General features: G+C 38.3%; 4 protein-coding genes across 6 annotated transcripts; 3 read left to right on the top strand and 1 right to left on the bottom strand.

The window, feature by feature from the left end:
- Window positions 1–2,979: 2,979 nt before the first annotated feature.
- On the top strand, window positions 2,980–4,995 carry LOC120005560 (U-box domain-containing protein 4-like). The gene is made up of 2 exons (XM_038855259.1): window positions 2,980–4,424; window positions 4,557–4,995. Exons 1-2 carry the CDS (start codon window positions 3,102–3,104, stop codon window positions 4,617–4,619), a joined length of 1,386 nt encoding a protein of 461 aa, XP_038711187.1. The 5' UTR covers window positions 2,980–3,101; the 3' UTR covers window positions 4,620–4,995.
- A 2,123-nt stretch (window positions 4,996–7,118) lies between these two features.
- On the top strand, window positions 7,119–9,953 carry LOC120005561 (ras-related protein RABA5a-like). Of its 3 annotated transcripts, XM_038855261.1 has the most exons (5): window positions 7,120–7,357; window positions 7,890–7,945; window positions 8,234–8,378; window positions 8,519–8,963; window positions 9,457–9,953. In XM_038855261.1, the coding sequence occupies exons 4-5, from the start codon at window positions 8,624–8,626 to the stop codon at window positions 9,792–9,794; spliced, it is 678 nt and encodes a 225-aa protein (XP_038711189.1). In that variant the 5' UTR covers window positions 7,120–7,357; window positions 7,890–7,945; window positions 8,234–8,378; window positions 8,519–8,623; the 3' UTR covers window positions 9,795–9,953. The 3 variants fall into 3 exon arrangements, with proteins under 3 accessions (XP_038711190.1, XP_038711189.1, XP_038711188.1); XM_038855262.1 differs by lacking the exon at window positions 7,890–7,945 and having other exon boundaries at window positions 7,119–7,357; window positions 8,525–8,963; XM_038855260.1 differs by lacking the exon at window positions 7,890–7,945.
- Window positions 9,954–10,091: 138 nt separating this feature from the next.
- Window positions 10,092–12,274, top strand: LOC120006351 (putative yippee-like protein Os10g0369500). The gene is made up of 3 exons (XM_038856367.1): window positions 10,092–10,392; window positions 11,285–11,393; window positions 11,932–12,274. Exons 1-3 carry the CDS (start codon window positions 10,250–10,252, stop codon window positions 12,013–12,015), a joined length of 336 nt encoding a protein of 111 aa, XP_038712295.1. The 5' UTR covers window positions 10,092–10,249; the 3' UTR covers window positions 12,016–12,274.
- A 1,066-nt stretch (window positions 12,275–13,340) lies between these two features.
- LOC120006352 (heterogeneous nuclear ribonucleoprotein 1-like) lies at window positions 13,341–17,110 on the bottom strand. Its single transcript, XM_038856368.1, has 5 exons — window positions 16,747–17,110; window positions 16,523–16,647; window positions 15,997–16,219; window positions 14,232–15,519; window positions 13,341–13,754 (listed from the first exon to the last, which is right to left on the bottom strand). Exons 3-5 carry the CDS (start codon window positions 16,216–16,218, stop codon window positions 13,741–13,743), a joined length of 1,524 nt encoding a protein of 507 aa, XP_038712296.1. The 5' UTR covers window position 16,219; window positions 16,523–16,647; window positions 16,747–17,110; the 3' UTR covers window positions 13,341–13,740.
- Between the last annotated feature and the right edge of the window lie 371 nt (window positions 17,111–17,481).

Below are 17,481 nucleotides of genomic sequence, written 5' to 3'. Positions count from 1 at the left end.
CCTGCATTTGTCGTTATTCATATCTGCTTCACCTTGTAAAATAAGATTGTGTAAAATATATATATATATATGAGTATTTGTATGCAACCAATTATCAGATGACAATACTACAAGATCTCCCGCGGACTGCGATAATTGTGGTCAGAGAAACAATATTTCTCCTTGTTGGGTTTTGTTTGTCCTTCTAGTACCGTCTAAATCAACAAAGCTGCACTGTCATGAGACGATGTTTGAAAGGTCCACAAATGGCTGGACTTGTTTTTTGTTATATAAGTAAGTAGAGACTGGGCTCAAGTTTTCCAGCCCATTTATCAAACAAACTGAGGTAAAATTTGAAGAGCCCAGCCCCCAACTCTTTTACATTCTAATTTGCAACGTGGAGCAAGCCCAATTGACTAATTGAAAGCTGGAAACAAATTACAACCCACAGCCCAATTCTTCTCCAGAACCCCATTGACAGGGGCCGGTTAATGGTTATAGTCTTATAGACACTAGACAGGTGGGCATCTTTATTTACGTCGGCGAAGAGGACAACTGTGTGGGCCTGGTGGGCCCTATATTTCTACAAAGCAATGAAAGCACAAAATGGAATCCTGTTAACTGGCCCATCTAACCGTATTCAGATATAGACATGTGGCCCATAAAGCCCCAAAGTCATCATTACAGGCCCACACAACACATGATGACCATATCTCCTATTACATTAATTAATATTCTCGTTTTTATCTTTTCTAGTTGGATTTCTCTGGCTTTTTTAAAAAAGGTATCCACGAGTAGTACTAAGGGTCACACTACATTACACAACGTTCGAGAAGGAATTAGAGCCACATATATTACAAAGTTTTGGGACCATAGCTTTGCTTATTGTTTACGGCTTATAAAAAGTGTGTGGCTACCAAGTTCGTGAAGTGGAATATTTTAGGGTTTCGAGATTTCACTTTTGAAACTTCTAGCAACACATGTAATCACTTGAATAATAGTTTAATTGATTAATTTTTATAGAATCAACAGTATGAATCTGAGAGGTCTTGAATTCAATTCCTACGAGGAACAATAGATTTGTGGTCACACGCTGAATTTTTACGTAATTTACCATGTCATTAGGCTCATATCATATGTGTCGGTCAGAGTTTAAACCCCATATCGGATGTCTAAAAGGAAATCTTATATAATGTTATTATAAGTTAAAAACCTTGGCTTGAGAACACAATAGTGGTTGATACATTTTAATCAATAGACCAAAAAATCAAAGTCAACCATTACATTTCTCTGAAAATGACCAAATGACAAGTCCAATAAAGTTGACACATCAAAGTCATGGTCATATACTCTTTAAAATTTGATTTAATAAGGCGGTTTTGACATTTGAAAGGAATTGTATTTGAGTACCACTTGGCCATACATATGTACGAGAAAATGACACAATTTAGATCATGAAGTGTCATTATTCATCCAATCTCATGTTATCAAGTCTTTGAGCACAAAAAATATTTTCACCCAATGATAAGGTAAATTGTGTCAAACCCACCATGTCGTCACAAATATATTGATTTTAATAGGGATCGAACACGTAACCTTCCGATGTCATACGATTTGACCCCATAAATTGTTCTATTTAAAGATGTTTCTGCAAATTGAGACTAAAAACATATATTTATAACATCGTGATTTGAACTTGCAATTAACTTAGTGTTGATAATCATATAAGCCATAAGAGGAGTATGCATTGTTCTTTCCCCCTTTGGAGGAGTATTTGTTCCTTAAACAAATGAAGGACTATATTTTACTTCAAAATCAAGCTTCATTTACATTTAAACTTTAAAAAACTGCCATTCATGGAGGCAGCTATGTAATGCACTGACAAACATCATGAAGCCACACAAACAAACCAAGTCTACCAAGACATCATAACTCCCATAAAATCTCAAAAAGTTAAATTAATTTTAAAAAAATATTTAAAAGGTTTATTATTGCATTGACATTTTAACCACTTCGAGGGTTATCTTAGAAGTAAGATCTTCCATTACGTGTAAGTAAACATTGATGACACACTACCTTAATTGGTTTACCTTCTAAATTAATCGTCCAACTTTTATATAAAATTATCATTTTCGGAAGAAAAAAAAAATGTTATTGATTATGCAAACATATAATAAGACAGGACAGTTCACCAAACAGATTATGCAAACACACACATATATATATACACATACATATATATATACACACACATATATATGTTTATACGTTTTCCTCATAAATAAATCCATCGCAGCTAATTAATAATCCATGTAATTAATATAGTATTTAAATACAGAATCTTCTAATGTGGCTAGGCAAGATGTTGTAGGTTTGGTTATTTCTCCAAAATATATAGTAGTCCTACATATGGACAATCCCAATCCTGTTGTCTGCCAAGAGTTCAACAGTTTCTAATGTAATATATGTGTATTTAATTGTTTGATTAGTTAATACAAGTCTCGCCATTGTTAAGGAATTACATAGTAAACGACAAAATGTTTCGGAGAGTTAAAAAATAAATGTAGATCCAAATATTATTGAATAGGTTAATTTTCCGAACTTCTGCTCAATTTATGAGCAAGCAAGAGATAACTTGATGACTAAACATCTTAGTAATCAGAGGAAAATAAAGCTAAAACGATTCTCATAATAATTGGGAGCGAAATGAGAGCAACCTAAACCATTATTAATTTAATTTTATGTTCAATTTATTAGCCAAAATAATAGATTTGCTACGAACCACAAGATGCTTTAGAATCTTTGGGACATTCTACGAGCACCGTTGATCTCAGCAACCAATCGTGCGTCTCCACATGGACCTACCTGACAGTCGGTGAGATAAGGCCAAGAATGACCCTGTTTTTGTTCCTGACTGTCACATCCAAATTTCAGCCCTCCTGTGATCCTATCTTCACCCAGATACCAAAGCCACCAGACAAGGCAAAAGCAAAGCCAGTTTTAAAAAGCTATCTACTCCACTCCTCTGTTTCTCTAAAAATGCCACTCTCTTAAATTCTCGGGAAACAGACGGAAAAACACTTTCTTTACTGATAAAAATTGCTTCCTTTGATTTCTGAAAGATGGTTTCTCTCGAAGAATCGCTTTCTCATTCACATCTGGGTTCCAATCGCTTCCCTTTGACCCGAAACTATTATGGACCTGCAAGCTCTACTACCAAAATTCATCGGAATATTGGCCGGTCCATGCGTACGATTCGCTCTTGTCTATACCAGGACGACCACAGCTGCTCCTTCACAAGCTCTGTCCGGGAGAAATCGGCATGGGTGTCGGAGAACCTGACCGATTCGGTTATCGACATGAGACTTGGGGAGCTCGCCACTCGGAACAACGAGCCAGTGAAGTCGGCGGAGGAGGAAGAGGAATTTTTGGACATTTCTCAAGCCTTCAGTGACTTTTCAGCTTGTAGCAGTGATATTTCGGGTGAGTTGAGGCGACTCGCGAGCGTGCCCTCGCCGGAAAGCGTTGTAAGCGGGTCAAGTAATGATGTTGAGTCGGATTTGGAGCCGTGCACAGGGTTTCTGCAGAGAGAGAATTTCTCGACTGAAATAATTGAGAGCATTTCGCCGGAAGATCTCCAACCGACGGTGAAGATCTGCGTGGACGGACTCCAGTCACCTTCTGTGGCTATAAAGCGCTCCGCTGCGGCCAAGCTGAGACTTTTAGCGAAGAACCGGTCTGATAACCGCGCTTTGATAGGTGAATCCGGTGCGATTCCTGCTCTGATTCCGCTCCTCCGGTGCAGCGATCCGTGGACGCAAGAGCACGCAGTCACCGCTCTATTGAACCTCTCGCTCCACGAAGTGAACAAGAAGCTAATCACCGACGCCGGAGCCGTAAAGTCTTTGGTTTATGTACTCAAAACCGGAACAGAAACCTCGAAGCAGAACGCAGCTTGTGCCCTGCTTAGTCTCGCTCTGGTGGAAGAGAACAAGAGTTCAATCGGTATCTGCGGAGCAATACCTCCATTAGTGTCCCTTCTTCTGAACGGATCAAGCAGAGGGAAGAAAGACGCCCTGACTACGCTCTACAAATTGTGCTCGATCAAGCCTAATAAGGAGAGAGCAGTGATTGCAGGGGCCGTGAAGCCTCTGGTTGGTCTTGTAGCAGAGCAAGGGACAGGAATGTCGGAGAAGGCCATGGTGGTGCTGAGCAGTCTGGCAGCGATTGAGGAGGGTAAAGAGGCAATTGTAGAGGAAGGAGGGATTCCGGCGCTTGTTGAGGCCATCGAAGACGGTTCTGTGAAGGGGAAGGAGTTTGCTCTGTTAACTCTGTTGCAATTATGTGCTGATAATGTTAGAAATCGAGGGTTGCTGGTAAGGGAAGGTGGGATCCCTCCTCTTGTTGCTCTGTCGCAGACTGGAAGTGCCAAAGCCGAGCATAAGGTCAGTGGATTATTAGCTTAATTACCGTTCAATCGCGCTTAATTGATACTACAAAATGCAGTCTTTTTAGCTGAATATTGTGAATTTCTTATCATGTTGTCTGTATTGATATAGTTAATATTGGTTTTACAGGCGGAAAAGCTTCTTGGGTATCTGAGAGAGCCAAGGCAAGAGGGATGCTCATCCAGCCCGTAGAGATATAGTAAACGGTAACTATATACATTGTTAGTAATTTTGTTGTTGATGTATATAGGGAGTGCCTTGTTGATTTTGTATAGTGTGGTGTTTAGTAATTTGGGGAGAAATTTAGTGTAGTATTTGAATAGATTAGGAGAGGCTGTTGATCAGAAGACTGACTTGATAGATGTATGATTCTTCTGTTAGGTTTTTTGGGGTTCTCTCTGTGTGGTGGAATTGCTAGTTGTTTGGCTGTGGGATTCTTCTGGGTTTGATGAAATTTGGGTTATATTCCTTATGTTTTGTTTAGGTGACACAAATTATGTCCAAAAATATTGACTTGATTGTATGTTTAAAGTTAATGAAGATGGAGATTGATGCCTACTACTCAAAAGCATTAGTCTTTGTAACTTTGAAGAGCATTTTGAAGCTTGATTGCAAGTGATCATGGTTTTTCCCAGGAAAATATGATTCTTCACGCCTAGGTTGAGAATTTGAAAACCCAAACAGATAGGACTCAATGGCAGAAAATATGGAGAAAAAGAAAAGGTTAAGGAGAGGCATTCGTCACTCAGACTTGATCCTTTTAGGTTCAAATTTTAGTTTTTTAATCCTGTCACACCCAATATTTTCTCAGCTTCCAAACAGAAAGCAATGGAAAAAAGTTGGGTTGTTTTTGGGAGGGATGAATAAAGGGTGCTGAAGTCTTATAATTGACACCATGGTCGGTAGGCCCATTGCTTTGGTTGTCGGTGGTTTTAACAAGCGTGGCTCATTTGCTGTTGGGTTTTGGCTGCCATAGCCCCATCTGTTCTACTATACAGCTGTAAGGTCTCACCAACAGGTTCCACCACTGATTTGGGTTTTATTTTTTTTGTACTATAATGAAGATCTTCCCTGCTCACTTATCCAGAGCCAGAAACAATTAAACACAAGGATCTTTCCTTTCCTTTTTTTTTCTTTTCCTTTGTCGTTATTAGTTGTGTATTAGCTGGCGTAGCAGGTGTTTGTTTTGGACAGTCAACCTGCCAGTTCTAAATGTCTTAACTCACAATCAGATTGGAAACCCAGTTGGCCACAGCGGCTATTCCTAGTCCAAGTCCTCTTTAGTAACAATCCATGGTGAACCCAGTAATCCGAGTTTGCTCGGAAAGCCTGTTTCAAGCCTTGTCCGATCCTCTCCATGACAAGCCCTGCCGAACAGTTTGGTATTACCCAAGCATGCTCCTGGGTGATACTAATTACTGCACAAGATATAACAGTTTGAGTCTTGTTAAATGGTGTTTGATATTATGAAAATGCACACAGAATCAGTGAAGATGACTGGCTTTGTTCACTGCATTGCTCCACATTTTGCTTCACACATGACATACAATCCTATTTATATGCATCTCCAGCTGCCATGAAATCTGAACAAGAAAGCCGTCTTCTTTGAGGCAAATCCAGCAAACTGAGCAATGGTGGGAGCATAATACATGACAGCGATAAATGATGATGTAATAGATCATCGATGTCTATTGTGCAGTTGTGCCAAACTTAACCACAAGCCCAATTCAAATATTCTGTCTGAAACCAATAGTTGTTTAGCCCAATGGGCTAATGGCCCAATTGGATCAATCTATGTGCTTGTGAATAAGGCCCAATTGGTTCTCAATGGGTTGGGCGCTTGTAATCTTAGTCTTTTTTTTCTCTTCATCTACACCGAACCTTTGAAGTGAGTGATGATATCATTGCCATATCCATATAAACAGGAACAAATGTAACCTAGCTTGAAGGCCTCAACATGCCTCTGCCATGCGTTAAATAGTGAATTGACAAATGAAGTATGTGTTTATTGCATTCTGGTTTGGTAGCTGCTCATCATAAATTATGATTTGAATGTTGCGCATTAAGTTTCCTGTATTCATTCATCATATGTACGCCCTCCTTCTCCCTCTCCCTCATTGAAAGCACTCCCACGAACTTTTTTCTAACCGACAATGATATCATATAAGTTTGTCTTTAGGACATTTGATATGGAACTAAAGCAAATCCATCAAGGCCAACGTGTATAAAAGTTTCCTACTTGACGACATAATAAGTTAGGCCAAAACCCAATACGTGACCACAAAGGATATTGCTCGTAATGAGAATCGAATTCAAGACCTCCCGAGTATATTTGGTTCGACCCCAAAAAGATTCACAAATTAGACTATCACCCAAGTGGGTCATTCCCAAAAACTCCCCCAACCCTAATCCTTTTTTGTTTTCTAGAGTGGACAATTACAAAATCACATTTTTTAATGATAATCTAACTATCTAAGAATCTAAAATCACAATTTCATATGCTAAATAATCATTTTAGTTTATAATTAACCATAATAAGGTAGCTTGGGCCTGAGATAGTGAGACTAGCCACTATAATATGGTAGTTTGGGCCTGAGACTAGCATTTAGAACATTTGGGCTTAGCCCATTAACTGCAGGCTTTAACAGCTTAAGGAACTGTGAATTACGTGCTCTCTGTCTCTCGAACATCTTCCCTCTCCTCGAATCGTAAACGCTTTGACCATTGGATTCCCACAGACAAACGGACAGAGAAAGAGAAAGCGGGTAGTGTTCAACGAAGTTGCATCGATTTTTCCTTTCATATGCAGAGGCATTGTGGAGGCAACTTCATTTCTGGGTACCAGATCCATTTTTTCTTCAACGGTTTCATTTTCGCCTCTGATTCGATCGCAAACCAGAGACACAAAGGGAGTCTTTAGGCGATAACCGGTACGTCTAACAATATAATCATATCTCTTCTCGCCTTTGATCTATCTGGGTTTTTGTTCCTTTTTTCCCCTCTTTTTAATGTTGTGTTGATTTCTTAATATTTATTTGTATGCCGTTACTTAAGTTGCTTGAGAGAATTTAGGGTTCTTAACTAAAGCGTATATGAATTTTATTTGTGGGGTTCTCTGTTCTGATGTATAGGCAATGCTGTAATATCTCTTATTTAGTATTATCTATTTCAAATTTAATCATTAATTGATACCCAAATTTACGTTTTTGATGTTTTCTGCTGGCAATAACTGCCTCGTAGTCTTGGGAATAGTCCTCAGAAGTTTCATTGTGTGCTGCGATGTTGAGGTTACTAGCCAAAATGCCAAATTGATATGCTCATTTTTTAATATCTTCAGAGCTCAAACAGTTTGATCTCAGAAGATTGTAGAGCTAATTTTTTGTATATGGCACTTGTACTTCATTTTGAACTAAAAATTTTGAACGTTCACGATACAAATTTGTCTGCATTACCAATTTGCAGGGATGATTGTTTGTAACCCAGGCACAATGGGATGAATTATGATGCAACAGACGAAGGTTTTGTTTTTTCCCTGTACAAGGAGAGAAGGCTTTGGCTTATGAGTTTGCAGGAAGCTTAAATTTGTACATAAAGCTATAGTTGTCGATATTACAATCTTTCTGATGTTAATTATACCCTGCTCTTACACACTTTTTTCTTCAAGTTGTCTTCCCACATTATTATGAACTATCTGACTCATTAAATATTTATGTTCATTATTTATAACCCTGTAGATTAAGCAGAAAGATACTTCATACTCTTCAATATGAGATTTTTCAGATTCTGATGCTTTCTTGGCAGTGCAGGAACCTTAAAGCTGTGGCATTTTGAGGTCCTCATTGGAATGTTGCAGTGAAAAGTGTAGGAAATAATTACACTAGTGGGCAAAAGCATAGGGTGGAGTAGAACTTACGTGATTCTCTTAGCCCACCCCCACTAAATCATCAAAAGGTTGGTGTTTTCTCAGATTTCGTTATACAGCAATTGCTTTTTTGTGGCATTTCTCCTCTGTATACTTTCCCTGCATTTCAAGTTTCTTTCAATTGCCTTGCTTCTCATATATTATAATTTTTTTTTCCGTGTTTGGATAGGTGAAGAGGTGCCGTTCTTGGTTTGCATGCAAGTCCCTTGAAAATCCAGCAGGCTAGTCATTGTTAATATGGTTCTATAGGTTGTCAATTGTTTGAAGGGTGAAGATGGCCTTCTATTCTGAGGATGAAAAAACTGAAGATTACCTATTCAAGATTGTTTTGATTGGTGATTCAGCTGTCGGGAAATCGAATTTGCTCGCGAGGTTTGCAAGAAATGAATTCTATCCCAATTCCAAGTCCACTATAGGGGTAGAGTTCCAAACCCAGAAAATGGATATCAATGGTAAAGAAATTAAAGCTCAAATCTGGGATACAGCTGGTCAGGAGCGGTTTAGGGCTGTCACATCTGCATATTACCGAGGTGCGGTTGGAGCTCTTCTGGTATATGACATTACTAGACGCCAGACCTTTGACAGCATTGGCAGATGGCTTAATGAGCTTCAGAGTAAGTTTTTATGATTGCAAACTAGGCGTTTAGTTCCATTTTGATTGCTTTTTTTCACGTGAGAAAACATGTTTGCCTGACAATGTTTTGCAATTGGAGTATGGTACTTGCCATAGATTGAGGCCTCACTAGAAACTCAGCAGTTCTAATATAATACGTTAGTAGGTGGCATTCTTTAGTCCACAAGATTCACTCTGATTTTTCCTGCTGTAGGCCCTAATATACCAACACCTCACATGGCAACCCATAAAAACTCTGATACATGTTAATGTTAATACTGCAATTTGCAGTGGATCAAGTTTTGTATTATACAACCTATTGAGTGCAATAGATGTCGTTATAGGATCCTGCTGGTGGTTCCTTGGTTCTACTCTTTTTTGATAAATATACTGATTGGTTCTCTGTGTGCCTCAATGGCCTTAACAAAACCTTTCATCCATGTTGTTAAGCATGATGAACCAATGTTAATTAGTGCAAGTTTGCTCTCTGACAGGTCACTCTGACATGAATGTCGTAACAATACTTGTTGGCAACAAGTCTGATCTCAAGGATGCGAGGGAGGTGACAACAGCAGAAGGCAAGGACTTGGCGGAGGCACAGGGTTTATTTTTCATGGAAACTTCAGCTCTGGATTCCTCCAATGTGGTTGCGGCCTTTCAGACGGTGGTTAAAGAGATATTCAATATTTTAAGTCGGAAAGTAATGCTATCTCAAGAACTCAAGAAGCAGGATGCTCCATTGATGGGGAGTGGAAAGACTGTAGTTTTACAAGGAGACGGAACCCAAGAAGCAGATACTCGGCCCAAAAAAGCTGGGTGTTGTTCATCTTGACATTCAGAAGTTCTACCACTTTTCTTCTTCTCCAAGTGTTAAACTTCTTTACATTTGTTGTTTTTACTTGTAAGGCAGATAATGGCTGAGTAGCTTATGTAAATGACCTTTTCTGGGTACTAAAGAATTACCATACAAAATTTGATTCTCATTGAATTCTTCAATTAGTGTAATTTCGGTTTCCCTGGAAATTAATTAATTAATCAATGAATCGCGCATGCGGTCAAATTGAGTGGGTTGAAAAGCCCACAGGAGCCTACCATCAACAGAAAATAACCCCAAGTTCATGACAAAACACAACCCAACGGGAATTTCACTGTACCTACCAACCTCGAAACGAGACGAGAATCTCATTCAGTTGATCAGTATTAAGCAAATCTAATCTAATCGAATTCAACCCAAGTGAGAATTAGAATCAGAAGTCGCGAAGGCAACAATATTCAGGTGGGAGCGGAATGGGGAGGCTGTATATTGAGACACTGAGCGGACCCAAGATCTTTAAGTGCAGGTGTTGCAAGGTGGATTCCGCTTCCCACGACAACATCGTTTCTAAGAACTTCCAGGGCCGCTATGGCAAAGCTTACCTCTTCCGGACTGTGTATGCCTCCATTTCTCCTCTCTCCTCAATTCCATTCATTTCAATGTTTAACTTATATTTTTTTATTAAAAAAGAAAAAAAAAAGTTATTTGCTTTAAGCCTTTTGTTTCTCTCAATTTACATGGTAGGCATTGGATTTTCAAATGAAGATCGATCGGGTGAAATCTGATTCTATTTGGTTTGAGAATTATTAGTTGCAATGGTCTCTTGATGCTTTAGAGTTTAAAGATGATTTGGATACATAATGCTATCGTGGAACCCATACATATGTGTCTGTGATTAAACAAATTGGTATTTGCATGCATGGATGGAAGTAACCATTGTTAGGGTTTGGCCAATGATTGGGAATCTGATTCAGAGATCTCGATCTGCTGATTCACTGTTCACATGTTAGTTCTTGAAGTGATTATTGAAATGGGAACTGTATGTTTTGTTTTATTAAGAATTGAATTAGTGGTATTATTGATGTTGGCATCTGATAACAAAACTGAACAAGATGAGCTGGTTTATGCATGTTCCGTGTGAGAAACTTGATGGTGCAGGGACAAGTTGGAGTTCAAAAGTAGTCCCTTAGTTTCTAATGTGTAATAATTATATGTAAATTATGCAGAGTGGTTTGTTTGGTTAACTACAGAGTTGCTATTGGACACGGTTCAGATCCGGTAATACATTTTCACCATGTCTTGGTAATAAGATGATCTGAATTCACTGCATTGCTATCTATGTATGTTTTCGTATCTGTAATGGCGCCAAAAGATTACGTTACGTAGACCTATTTAAGCATGCCCTCTGCTCATTATTATGTGATCTATGTTTTTGTTTTTGGACGGTCTTTTATCAGCTAAGTTTCCTTGTAGTGAACAGTTTATTGGAGTTTCGCTTAAATTTTCAGGGTTAACATATCTCTGGGGCCACCTGAAGAGAGATACCTTATGAGCGGATTGCATACTGTGAATGACATTTATTGTAGCTCTTGCCAGCAGATCCTGGGTTGGCGATATGTGAGTCCGAGATTATTCTACTGTGCTGTATTTTTCATGAGTTGGTGTTCCTAACTTCCTATACATTGATGGATTGGATATTTCTATCTGAACTCACCATGTCTTACTCATTTATAGTCAATATGCAGATAGATTGCCTAATCTATGTGATAAAATGTGGCTAAGACCCTATTGAATTTCTATTTTCGTATGTGTGTAACAATTGAACTAGTACTCCTCGACGAGATAACTGATGCAGAGTGCATTCTGATTGAAGCAAGTAAAAAAAAAGGCATAGTTGGAAGTGTGTTGCTTTGTTTTTTCTAAGTGTGGTTGATTGAATGATTATTGCAACATGGCATGTTAAAGTATGGTGAGTGCATTGTGTTACCAGAAAATAAAAAGACTGACTATCATGTCCGATAATTTGTAAGTACCTTTGTCAGTAATTATTGAACCAAACAACTTGAGAGTTTAGTTTATAGCCTACATCAGCGCGTTTCAGATTGCATGAATTTTCCTCTTCCCTAACTTCTTTTATGTATACCAATGTGGATAGGAGAAAGCTTATGAAGAGAGCCAAAAGTATAAAGAAGGACTCTACATCCTCGAAAAAGAACGGTTGTTGAAGGAGGGCTGGTGATGCTTTGGATAGGTAATACATCGAAGAAGCATAAAATATTGGCATCCATTTCAGCACCAGGCATGTATTTAGAGTATATAACATGTAAACAATAGCGAAAGTGTTGCAACGACTTCGCCTTCGCCGGGATTTTAGAACACCAAATTTCTCAACAAAATTTATGAACTTTTCCATATCACACCTATGTTTTCTGGGTGAAGTTACCCTCTATGGAGCTATAGTAATGGAGTTAATATTTTTGCTTGGCAATGTTGAGATATGCTTCAATGGTATTTACAATAACATGAATCTCCTGATATTTTTACCCATGGATTATGGTATTTTTACTGAACGGCATGATATTCGTTAAACTACGGGTGAATCCCATGGTTGATAATGATGGTTGAGCAAACCAGATGAGTAGTATTGTCTTGAAATTATCTCAACATCAACAAGAGAATGGACTGTGTATGCCTATATTTGGAAGTTGAAGGAGATAGTGCCAGGTGAAAGTGACTCCAAAGCTTGTAGAGGACCTATCAGTATGTACATTTTGGATAAGAGGCAAAAATGGCCACACATTCAAGGAATTGAGAGATTCTGGTAATGAATGGGATTGATGCAGATATAAACAGTGACTGAAACTCATTCCAAGTCTGTATGTATCTGCCTCCTTGTGCCTCAAGTTCAACCACATCAGTAGTCTCAGAATTTAGGTGGGACAAGCTTTAACTTGTGCTTTCCCCCTCAATGCCACTCTTTCATCATCAATGTCCTTGAGTAATAAAATCATACTGAACAAGCATTTCTAGGTTTACAATATTTACACTGTACGAGAACAAGTTTCATAGGGTTAATGGTCCGTGTATTAAAAGTCATTGCAATTTTAATCACAGACTTGAGTACTTGATGTATGTGATAACTTGATGTATGTGATAGTCATTGTAGTGACTTCTACTTCTACTGCGGGAGCTCTCGTCCGAGTTTCATATTGCGGCAAGCCAACAAATTATAAAATGCAAACAGTGTTACATCAAAACCTGTTTCTGACTCCAAAAAAATTAAAGATTGAGAAGAAAAGAACCAGAAAGCTTTCCAGTTAACAGAATACTCGACAGAGAAATTTTATAAAAAGGGAAGAAGTTGGGTAAAGGACATATGTGACTTACAGGAAGTTTTTACTTGGGATTTCAGAGATGAGAATCCCTTCAAAGTATCTCATCAAGCAAACTATCCAACTATCTTGTAGAGTTAAAAAAAAATAAAAATAAATAAAACCAATGAAGGAGAGTAGACATCAAACCTGGAAAAAAAATCCAGCAACTTTGCTAGTTATCAGAGCCAAAAGAACGATATAAATCGAAATATCAAATAAACCAGAAAAAAGGTCTGATCTCTTAATGTTGTTGCCGAGCCGGCAGATATGCATAATACAATTGTTCTCGTATACCCCACAATATCCAATTTTACACCATACTAAAATCCTCAAGAACGAACGTAGAAAAGGGAAGGAAAAAATAAACAAGAAAAAAAACCTCAAAGCTCAACTGCTCAACCTTACATTGAATTCAAATGTAGTTGCTCTCTATGATAAATTCTTCAAAACATATGAACTTCATCAATGGATAAACTCTAATGGTATTTTCATATAACCTGAATTATCTCAACGAGGAAAATGTATGAAATTCAGCTTTACCAAGCACTTCGAGCTACGATAACGTTTTTCAAATCCACGCCATTGTCTTACTAGGCAGCAATACCTGGAGACAAACAACATCAACCAACGTGTAAGGACGACAAAGAAACATTCATAGATTATTTGCTTACAAGAAAGAAGCATTTCATTGCCACACTAATCTGTTTTAAGTTAGCATTCAATTGGCAGGGCACCAAATCCAGAAATGACTGAGAATGTGGCAATGGTAATGAACATGTCTACCAGTTAGATGAATGACATCGTAGAGTTGGATAAGCCATTGGTGTTTAATAACAGAGGACTTCATTGGATATTTAACCAAGAGCCAAAAGCAATGTGTATGTATAGAAAAAATCAGTGTCAAATAAATTGCAAATTTACGGGGGAAATCCAAGGTTCACATTCTTTACATTTATAAGGATTAGCAATACGGAAATAGCTTCAAAAGGCTGTATATGTGGTCCTTATATAAAATAGTCAAGGACTTATTTTGGAAATGACAAGCAATAATGAGAAGCATAGAAAAGAGAAGGCATCTTACCTCTCTGTGATTGTCTATTTGCAACACCATAACCACCAACATATCCAGCAGAATTCTTAGTCATTACATCAGAAACTACACTTCCATGCCCAAAACCGAAAGAGCCAGTTCTTTCGAGCACTGAAGGTGAGGATTGCCAAGTGGAACCCCCATAAAATGAACCATTGTCATAATGGTCGGCATACACTCCATCATAACCACCATTCCTTCCAGCATGAGATGATGCTGGTGCAACACTTGTCCCACTGTTCTTTCCATAATGTGCTCCTCCTGAACCAATGCTGACATGTCCATTGCCATAACCTAGACTGAAACCCCTATAGGCTGAACCAGCACCTCCACCAGGTGCTGAACCATTCTTTCCATGATGTGCTCCTCCTGAACCAATGCTGACATCTCCATTGGGATAACCTAGACTGCCACTACTATAGGCTGAACCAGCACCTCCACTAGGTGCTGAATTAAGAGAAGATTCCCAAAGTGTTCCAATACTGTCAATAGAACCCATCGCGGAATTCCCAATGCCAGAGCCCGCTCTAGTAGAATTTGCAGAGCTTGTAGAATAACTAAAATCACCGTCTCCCCACAAAGTTCGACCTGTTAAATTCAGCATAGAATTATTTCCTTCATTGCCCCCATTATTCCCAATGGGACTACTGAAGCTGTTTAGTCTTCCAAAGTTGAGGTTAGAGTTATGGTTTGCACTTTGCCCATAGCTTGCACCTAAAGCTGGCTCAAAATTTAGTCCCATTCCATTACTGAGACCAAATGGAGTAAACCCACCCCGACCAACGGTAACTGGACTAAATCTACCATCAATTCTAGCTCCATATCCTCCAATGGGACTTGGATTGTATCCTTGAGTGTAACCATTAAAGGAGCTACTGAATCTGCCAAGAGGCCCAAGACCATAGTTGTTTCCACTTAGAGGGCTCCGGCTTGGCCCTGGAGAAAGTTCTTTAGGAACAGCGCGCTTGACCTCAACCATCTTTCCATTGAGTTCATGGAAAGTTTTGTACAATACCCTATCCACTGCTCCCTCTGAATCATAAGTAATGAATCCAAATCCTCTCGGCCTTTGAGTGTTTTGATCATACATCACTACAACATCTTTAATCGTCCCAAACTGATCAAAGTACTTCTTAAAGTCATTCTCTGTGACTGTGGACGCTAAACCTCCCACAAATATCTTCTTTGTGCGGACAGGACCAGGTGACCCGTGAATGCTGTTATTGTTTCTATTCAGGTTGTTCTGGTAATCTCTAGGAACAGCCTTTTTTGCCTCTACCTGAGAATGAAAAGCCAGATAATTGCAAAGTGGACTCTAAATAAATTCTTCTGTTTGTCACATCCAAAAGTTCTGCTAAAACAGCAGAGGATGCACCTTAGCGTCACCAACTGAGTTAAATAAAGGCAATTAAAGTTGCCAGCGAAAGCGCTTTGATGATTTTTGACACTTCAGTCATCTATTTCTCAGGAGCTCCTAGAGTATATGAGTTGTCTTACTTGACAATGATTTAAATATGTTAAATAAGAATTCAACGACTAAGTAGAAAACAAGACAGACAATGCAAGCTTTGCTTAAGTGCTAGAGTGCAAGTCAAAGATCTGTTGGTTTAGTATCATTTTATACAGCTCCAAAGCTTATTTTCTTGATAGGTGAATGTAATAAACTCTCTGGCCTAAATTATGGAATAATGGTCTATTGTTTGCAGTGTCCATCTAAATTTGAAGCATGAAAAGGATTACAGATAAACAAACTTACCGCTCTACCGTCTATTAAGTGCTTTGCCATAACAACTCTCTCCGCGACAGTAGGATCAGCAAAAACAACAAATCCAAAGCCACGGCCACGGCCTGTGGCCCGATCCTTCATAATCACAGCCTCCAAAACTTCCCCAAAATTTTGAAAATACTCTCTCAGCCGGTCTTCATTTGTGTCCCAAGATACACCACCAATAAACAGCTTCCCAAGCTCCATTTCCATCCTTTGAAACACAGGAAAGAAAATAAATTCCATCAAAAGAATTCCCAACCATCAAGACCAGAATAGGCTAACATAAAAAACTAACATAACCATAATCATCTTATCAGAAACTTATGTTCGTTCTTATCTACAAGACCAGTATAAATGGATCTATATAATAGGACAAAATTATAATCAAACAGAAGAAAGAACAATCCAATATTCCTGGTCCTGATAATTCAAACAATATAGTATTCAATATCATATCCAGAGAGAGCATCCAGCTATGAACCCCATAATGTAGATTAATCAAAGGGAATTGTACCTCGTAAAAGGAATCAAACAAAGCTTAGATATTTATATATATATATACGAGAATGGACAATCCTGGATTCAATACAACAGGACTATTCACTGATCAAATTCCGATCGACCCACAATCCAGGATTCCTGAAAATCAAAGAGATGGAGAGAGAGACCAAAATCAACAACAAACGAGTGAAAAATCCAAAACCCGGATATCATACAGCAAAAACTACAAAGACTAACCTTTTTTGACAATAAATTTACCAAATAGAAACAACCCAGCCGGGAATACGAGAGATTTTAAGATCTAAGAGGAGCCCATGATAAGAAGAGAGGGCAAAAGGGCCCTCCTTTTTTATGCTCCTTCTTTGCTCTCTCGCAATTACTCTATTGATTCTGTTGGATATATTCTTATATATATATACTTGTCTAAAGAACCGATTTTTTTGTATCAATGGAGAGGAAAAGATGAGTATGAGGAAATGGGTGAGCATCAAAATTGGGCAAAGATATATATATACTTTGTTTATATTTAGACAATGAAAGGGGAAGAGAGAGAGGTTTTGGCTATCCTCTCGTGTAAGAAAGTTACAAGGAGACGGTGGAAGATGGTGACTTTCCAAGTTTGGAGAGCTTTTGATTTGAAATTAAAAATGCCAACTTTTTTTTTAATATTTAATGGAATTTTGATTTTAATTAATGTGATTTGCTTCCACTAACTTCTGTATTTTTTACTTGTGACTTTCCACTTATGCGAGGATTTGGAGATCACACCCTTCTAATTTTCACTTTCCCTTTACAAATCATTGTGATTAATTTTGACTCTCAAGCCTCAATCCTCTCTAAAGTCTTATATTTGACTTTCAAAATACATTCTTTAGTACCATTATAAATTTTGTTTTGAATGAATATGGCAATGGTGCATTTCAAAATTGTCCATAGTTTGAATAGATGAAAGTGGAAATTCACGTTAATTAT

The sequence above is a fragment of the Tripterygium wilfordii genome, chromosome 9, assembly GCF_013401445.1.
Source record: "Tripterygium wilfordii isolate XIE 37 chromosome 9, ASM1340144v1, whole genome shotgun sequence".
NCBI classification, from domain to species: Eukaryota; Viridiplantae; Streptophyta; class Magnoliopsida; order Celastrales; family Celastraceae; genus Tripterygium; species Tripterygium wilfordii.
The sequence above is the reverse complement of the archived record's forward strand: the minus strand, read 5'-3'. Positions and strand labels throughout refer to the sequence as shown.

Bases quoted from the DNA above. Each gene is read 5' to 3' on its own strand.
- LOC120005560 (XM_038855259.1), top strand. From the start codon at position 3,102: ATGGTTTCTCTCGAAGAATCGCTTTCTCATTCACATCTGGGTTCCAAT. The intron at 4,425-4,556 runs GTCAGTGGATTA...TTGGTTTTACAG, and splicing joins GTGCCAAAGCCGAGCATAAG to GCGGAAAAGCTTCTTGGGTA.
- LOC120005561 (XM_038855262.1), top strand. From the start codon at position 8,624: ATGGCCTTCTATTCTGAGGATGAAAAAACTGAAGATTACCTATTCAAG. The intron at 8,964-9,456 runs GTAAGTTTTTAT...GCTCTCTGACAG, and splicing joins ATGGCTTAATGAGCTTCAGA to GTCACTCTGACATGAATGTC.
- LOC120006352 (XM_038856368.1), bottom strand. From the start codon at position 16,218: ATGGAAATGGAGCTTGGGAAGCTGTTTATTGGTGGTGTATCTTGGGAC. The intron at 15,520-15,996 runs GTAAGTTTGTTT...TTTCATTCTCAG, and splicing joins ACTTAATAGACGGTAGAGCG to GTAGAGGCAAAAAAGGCTGT.
- LOC120006351 (XM_038856367.1), top strand. From the start codon at position 10,250: ATGGGGAGGCTGTATATTGAGACACTGAGCGGACCCAAGATCTTTAAG. The intron at 10,393-11,284 runs GTATGCCTCCAT...TTAAATTTTCAG, and splicing joins GCTTACCTCTTCCGGACTGT to GGTTAACATATCTCTGGGGC. The intron at 11,394-11,931 runs GTGAGTCCGAGA...CAATGTGGATAG, and splicing joins AGATCCTGGGTTGGCGATAT to GAGAAAGCTTATGAAGAGAG.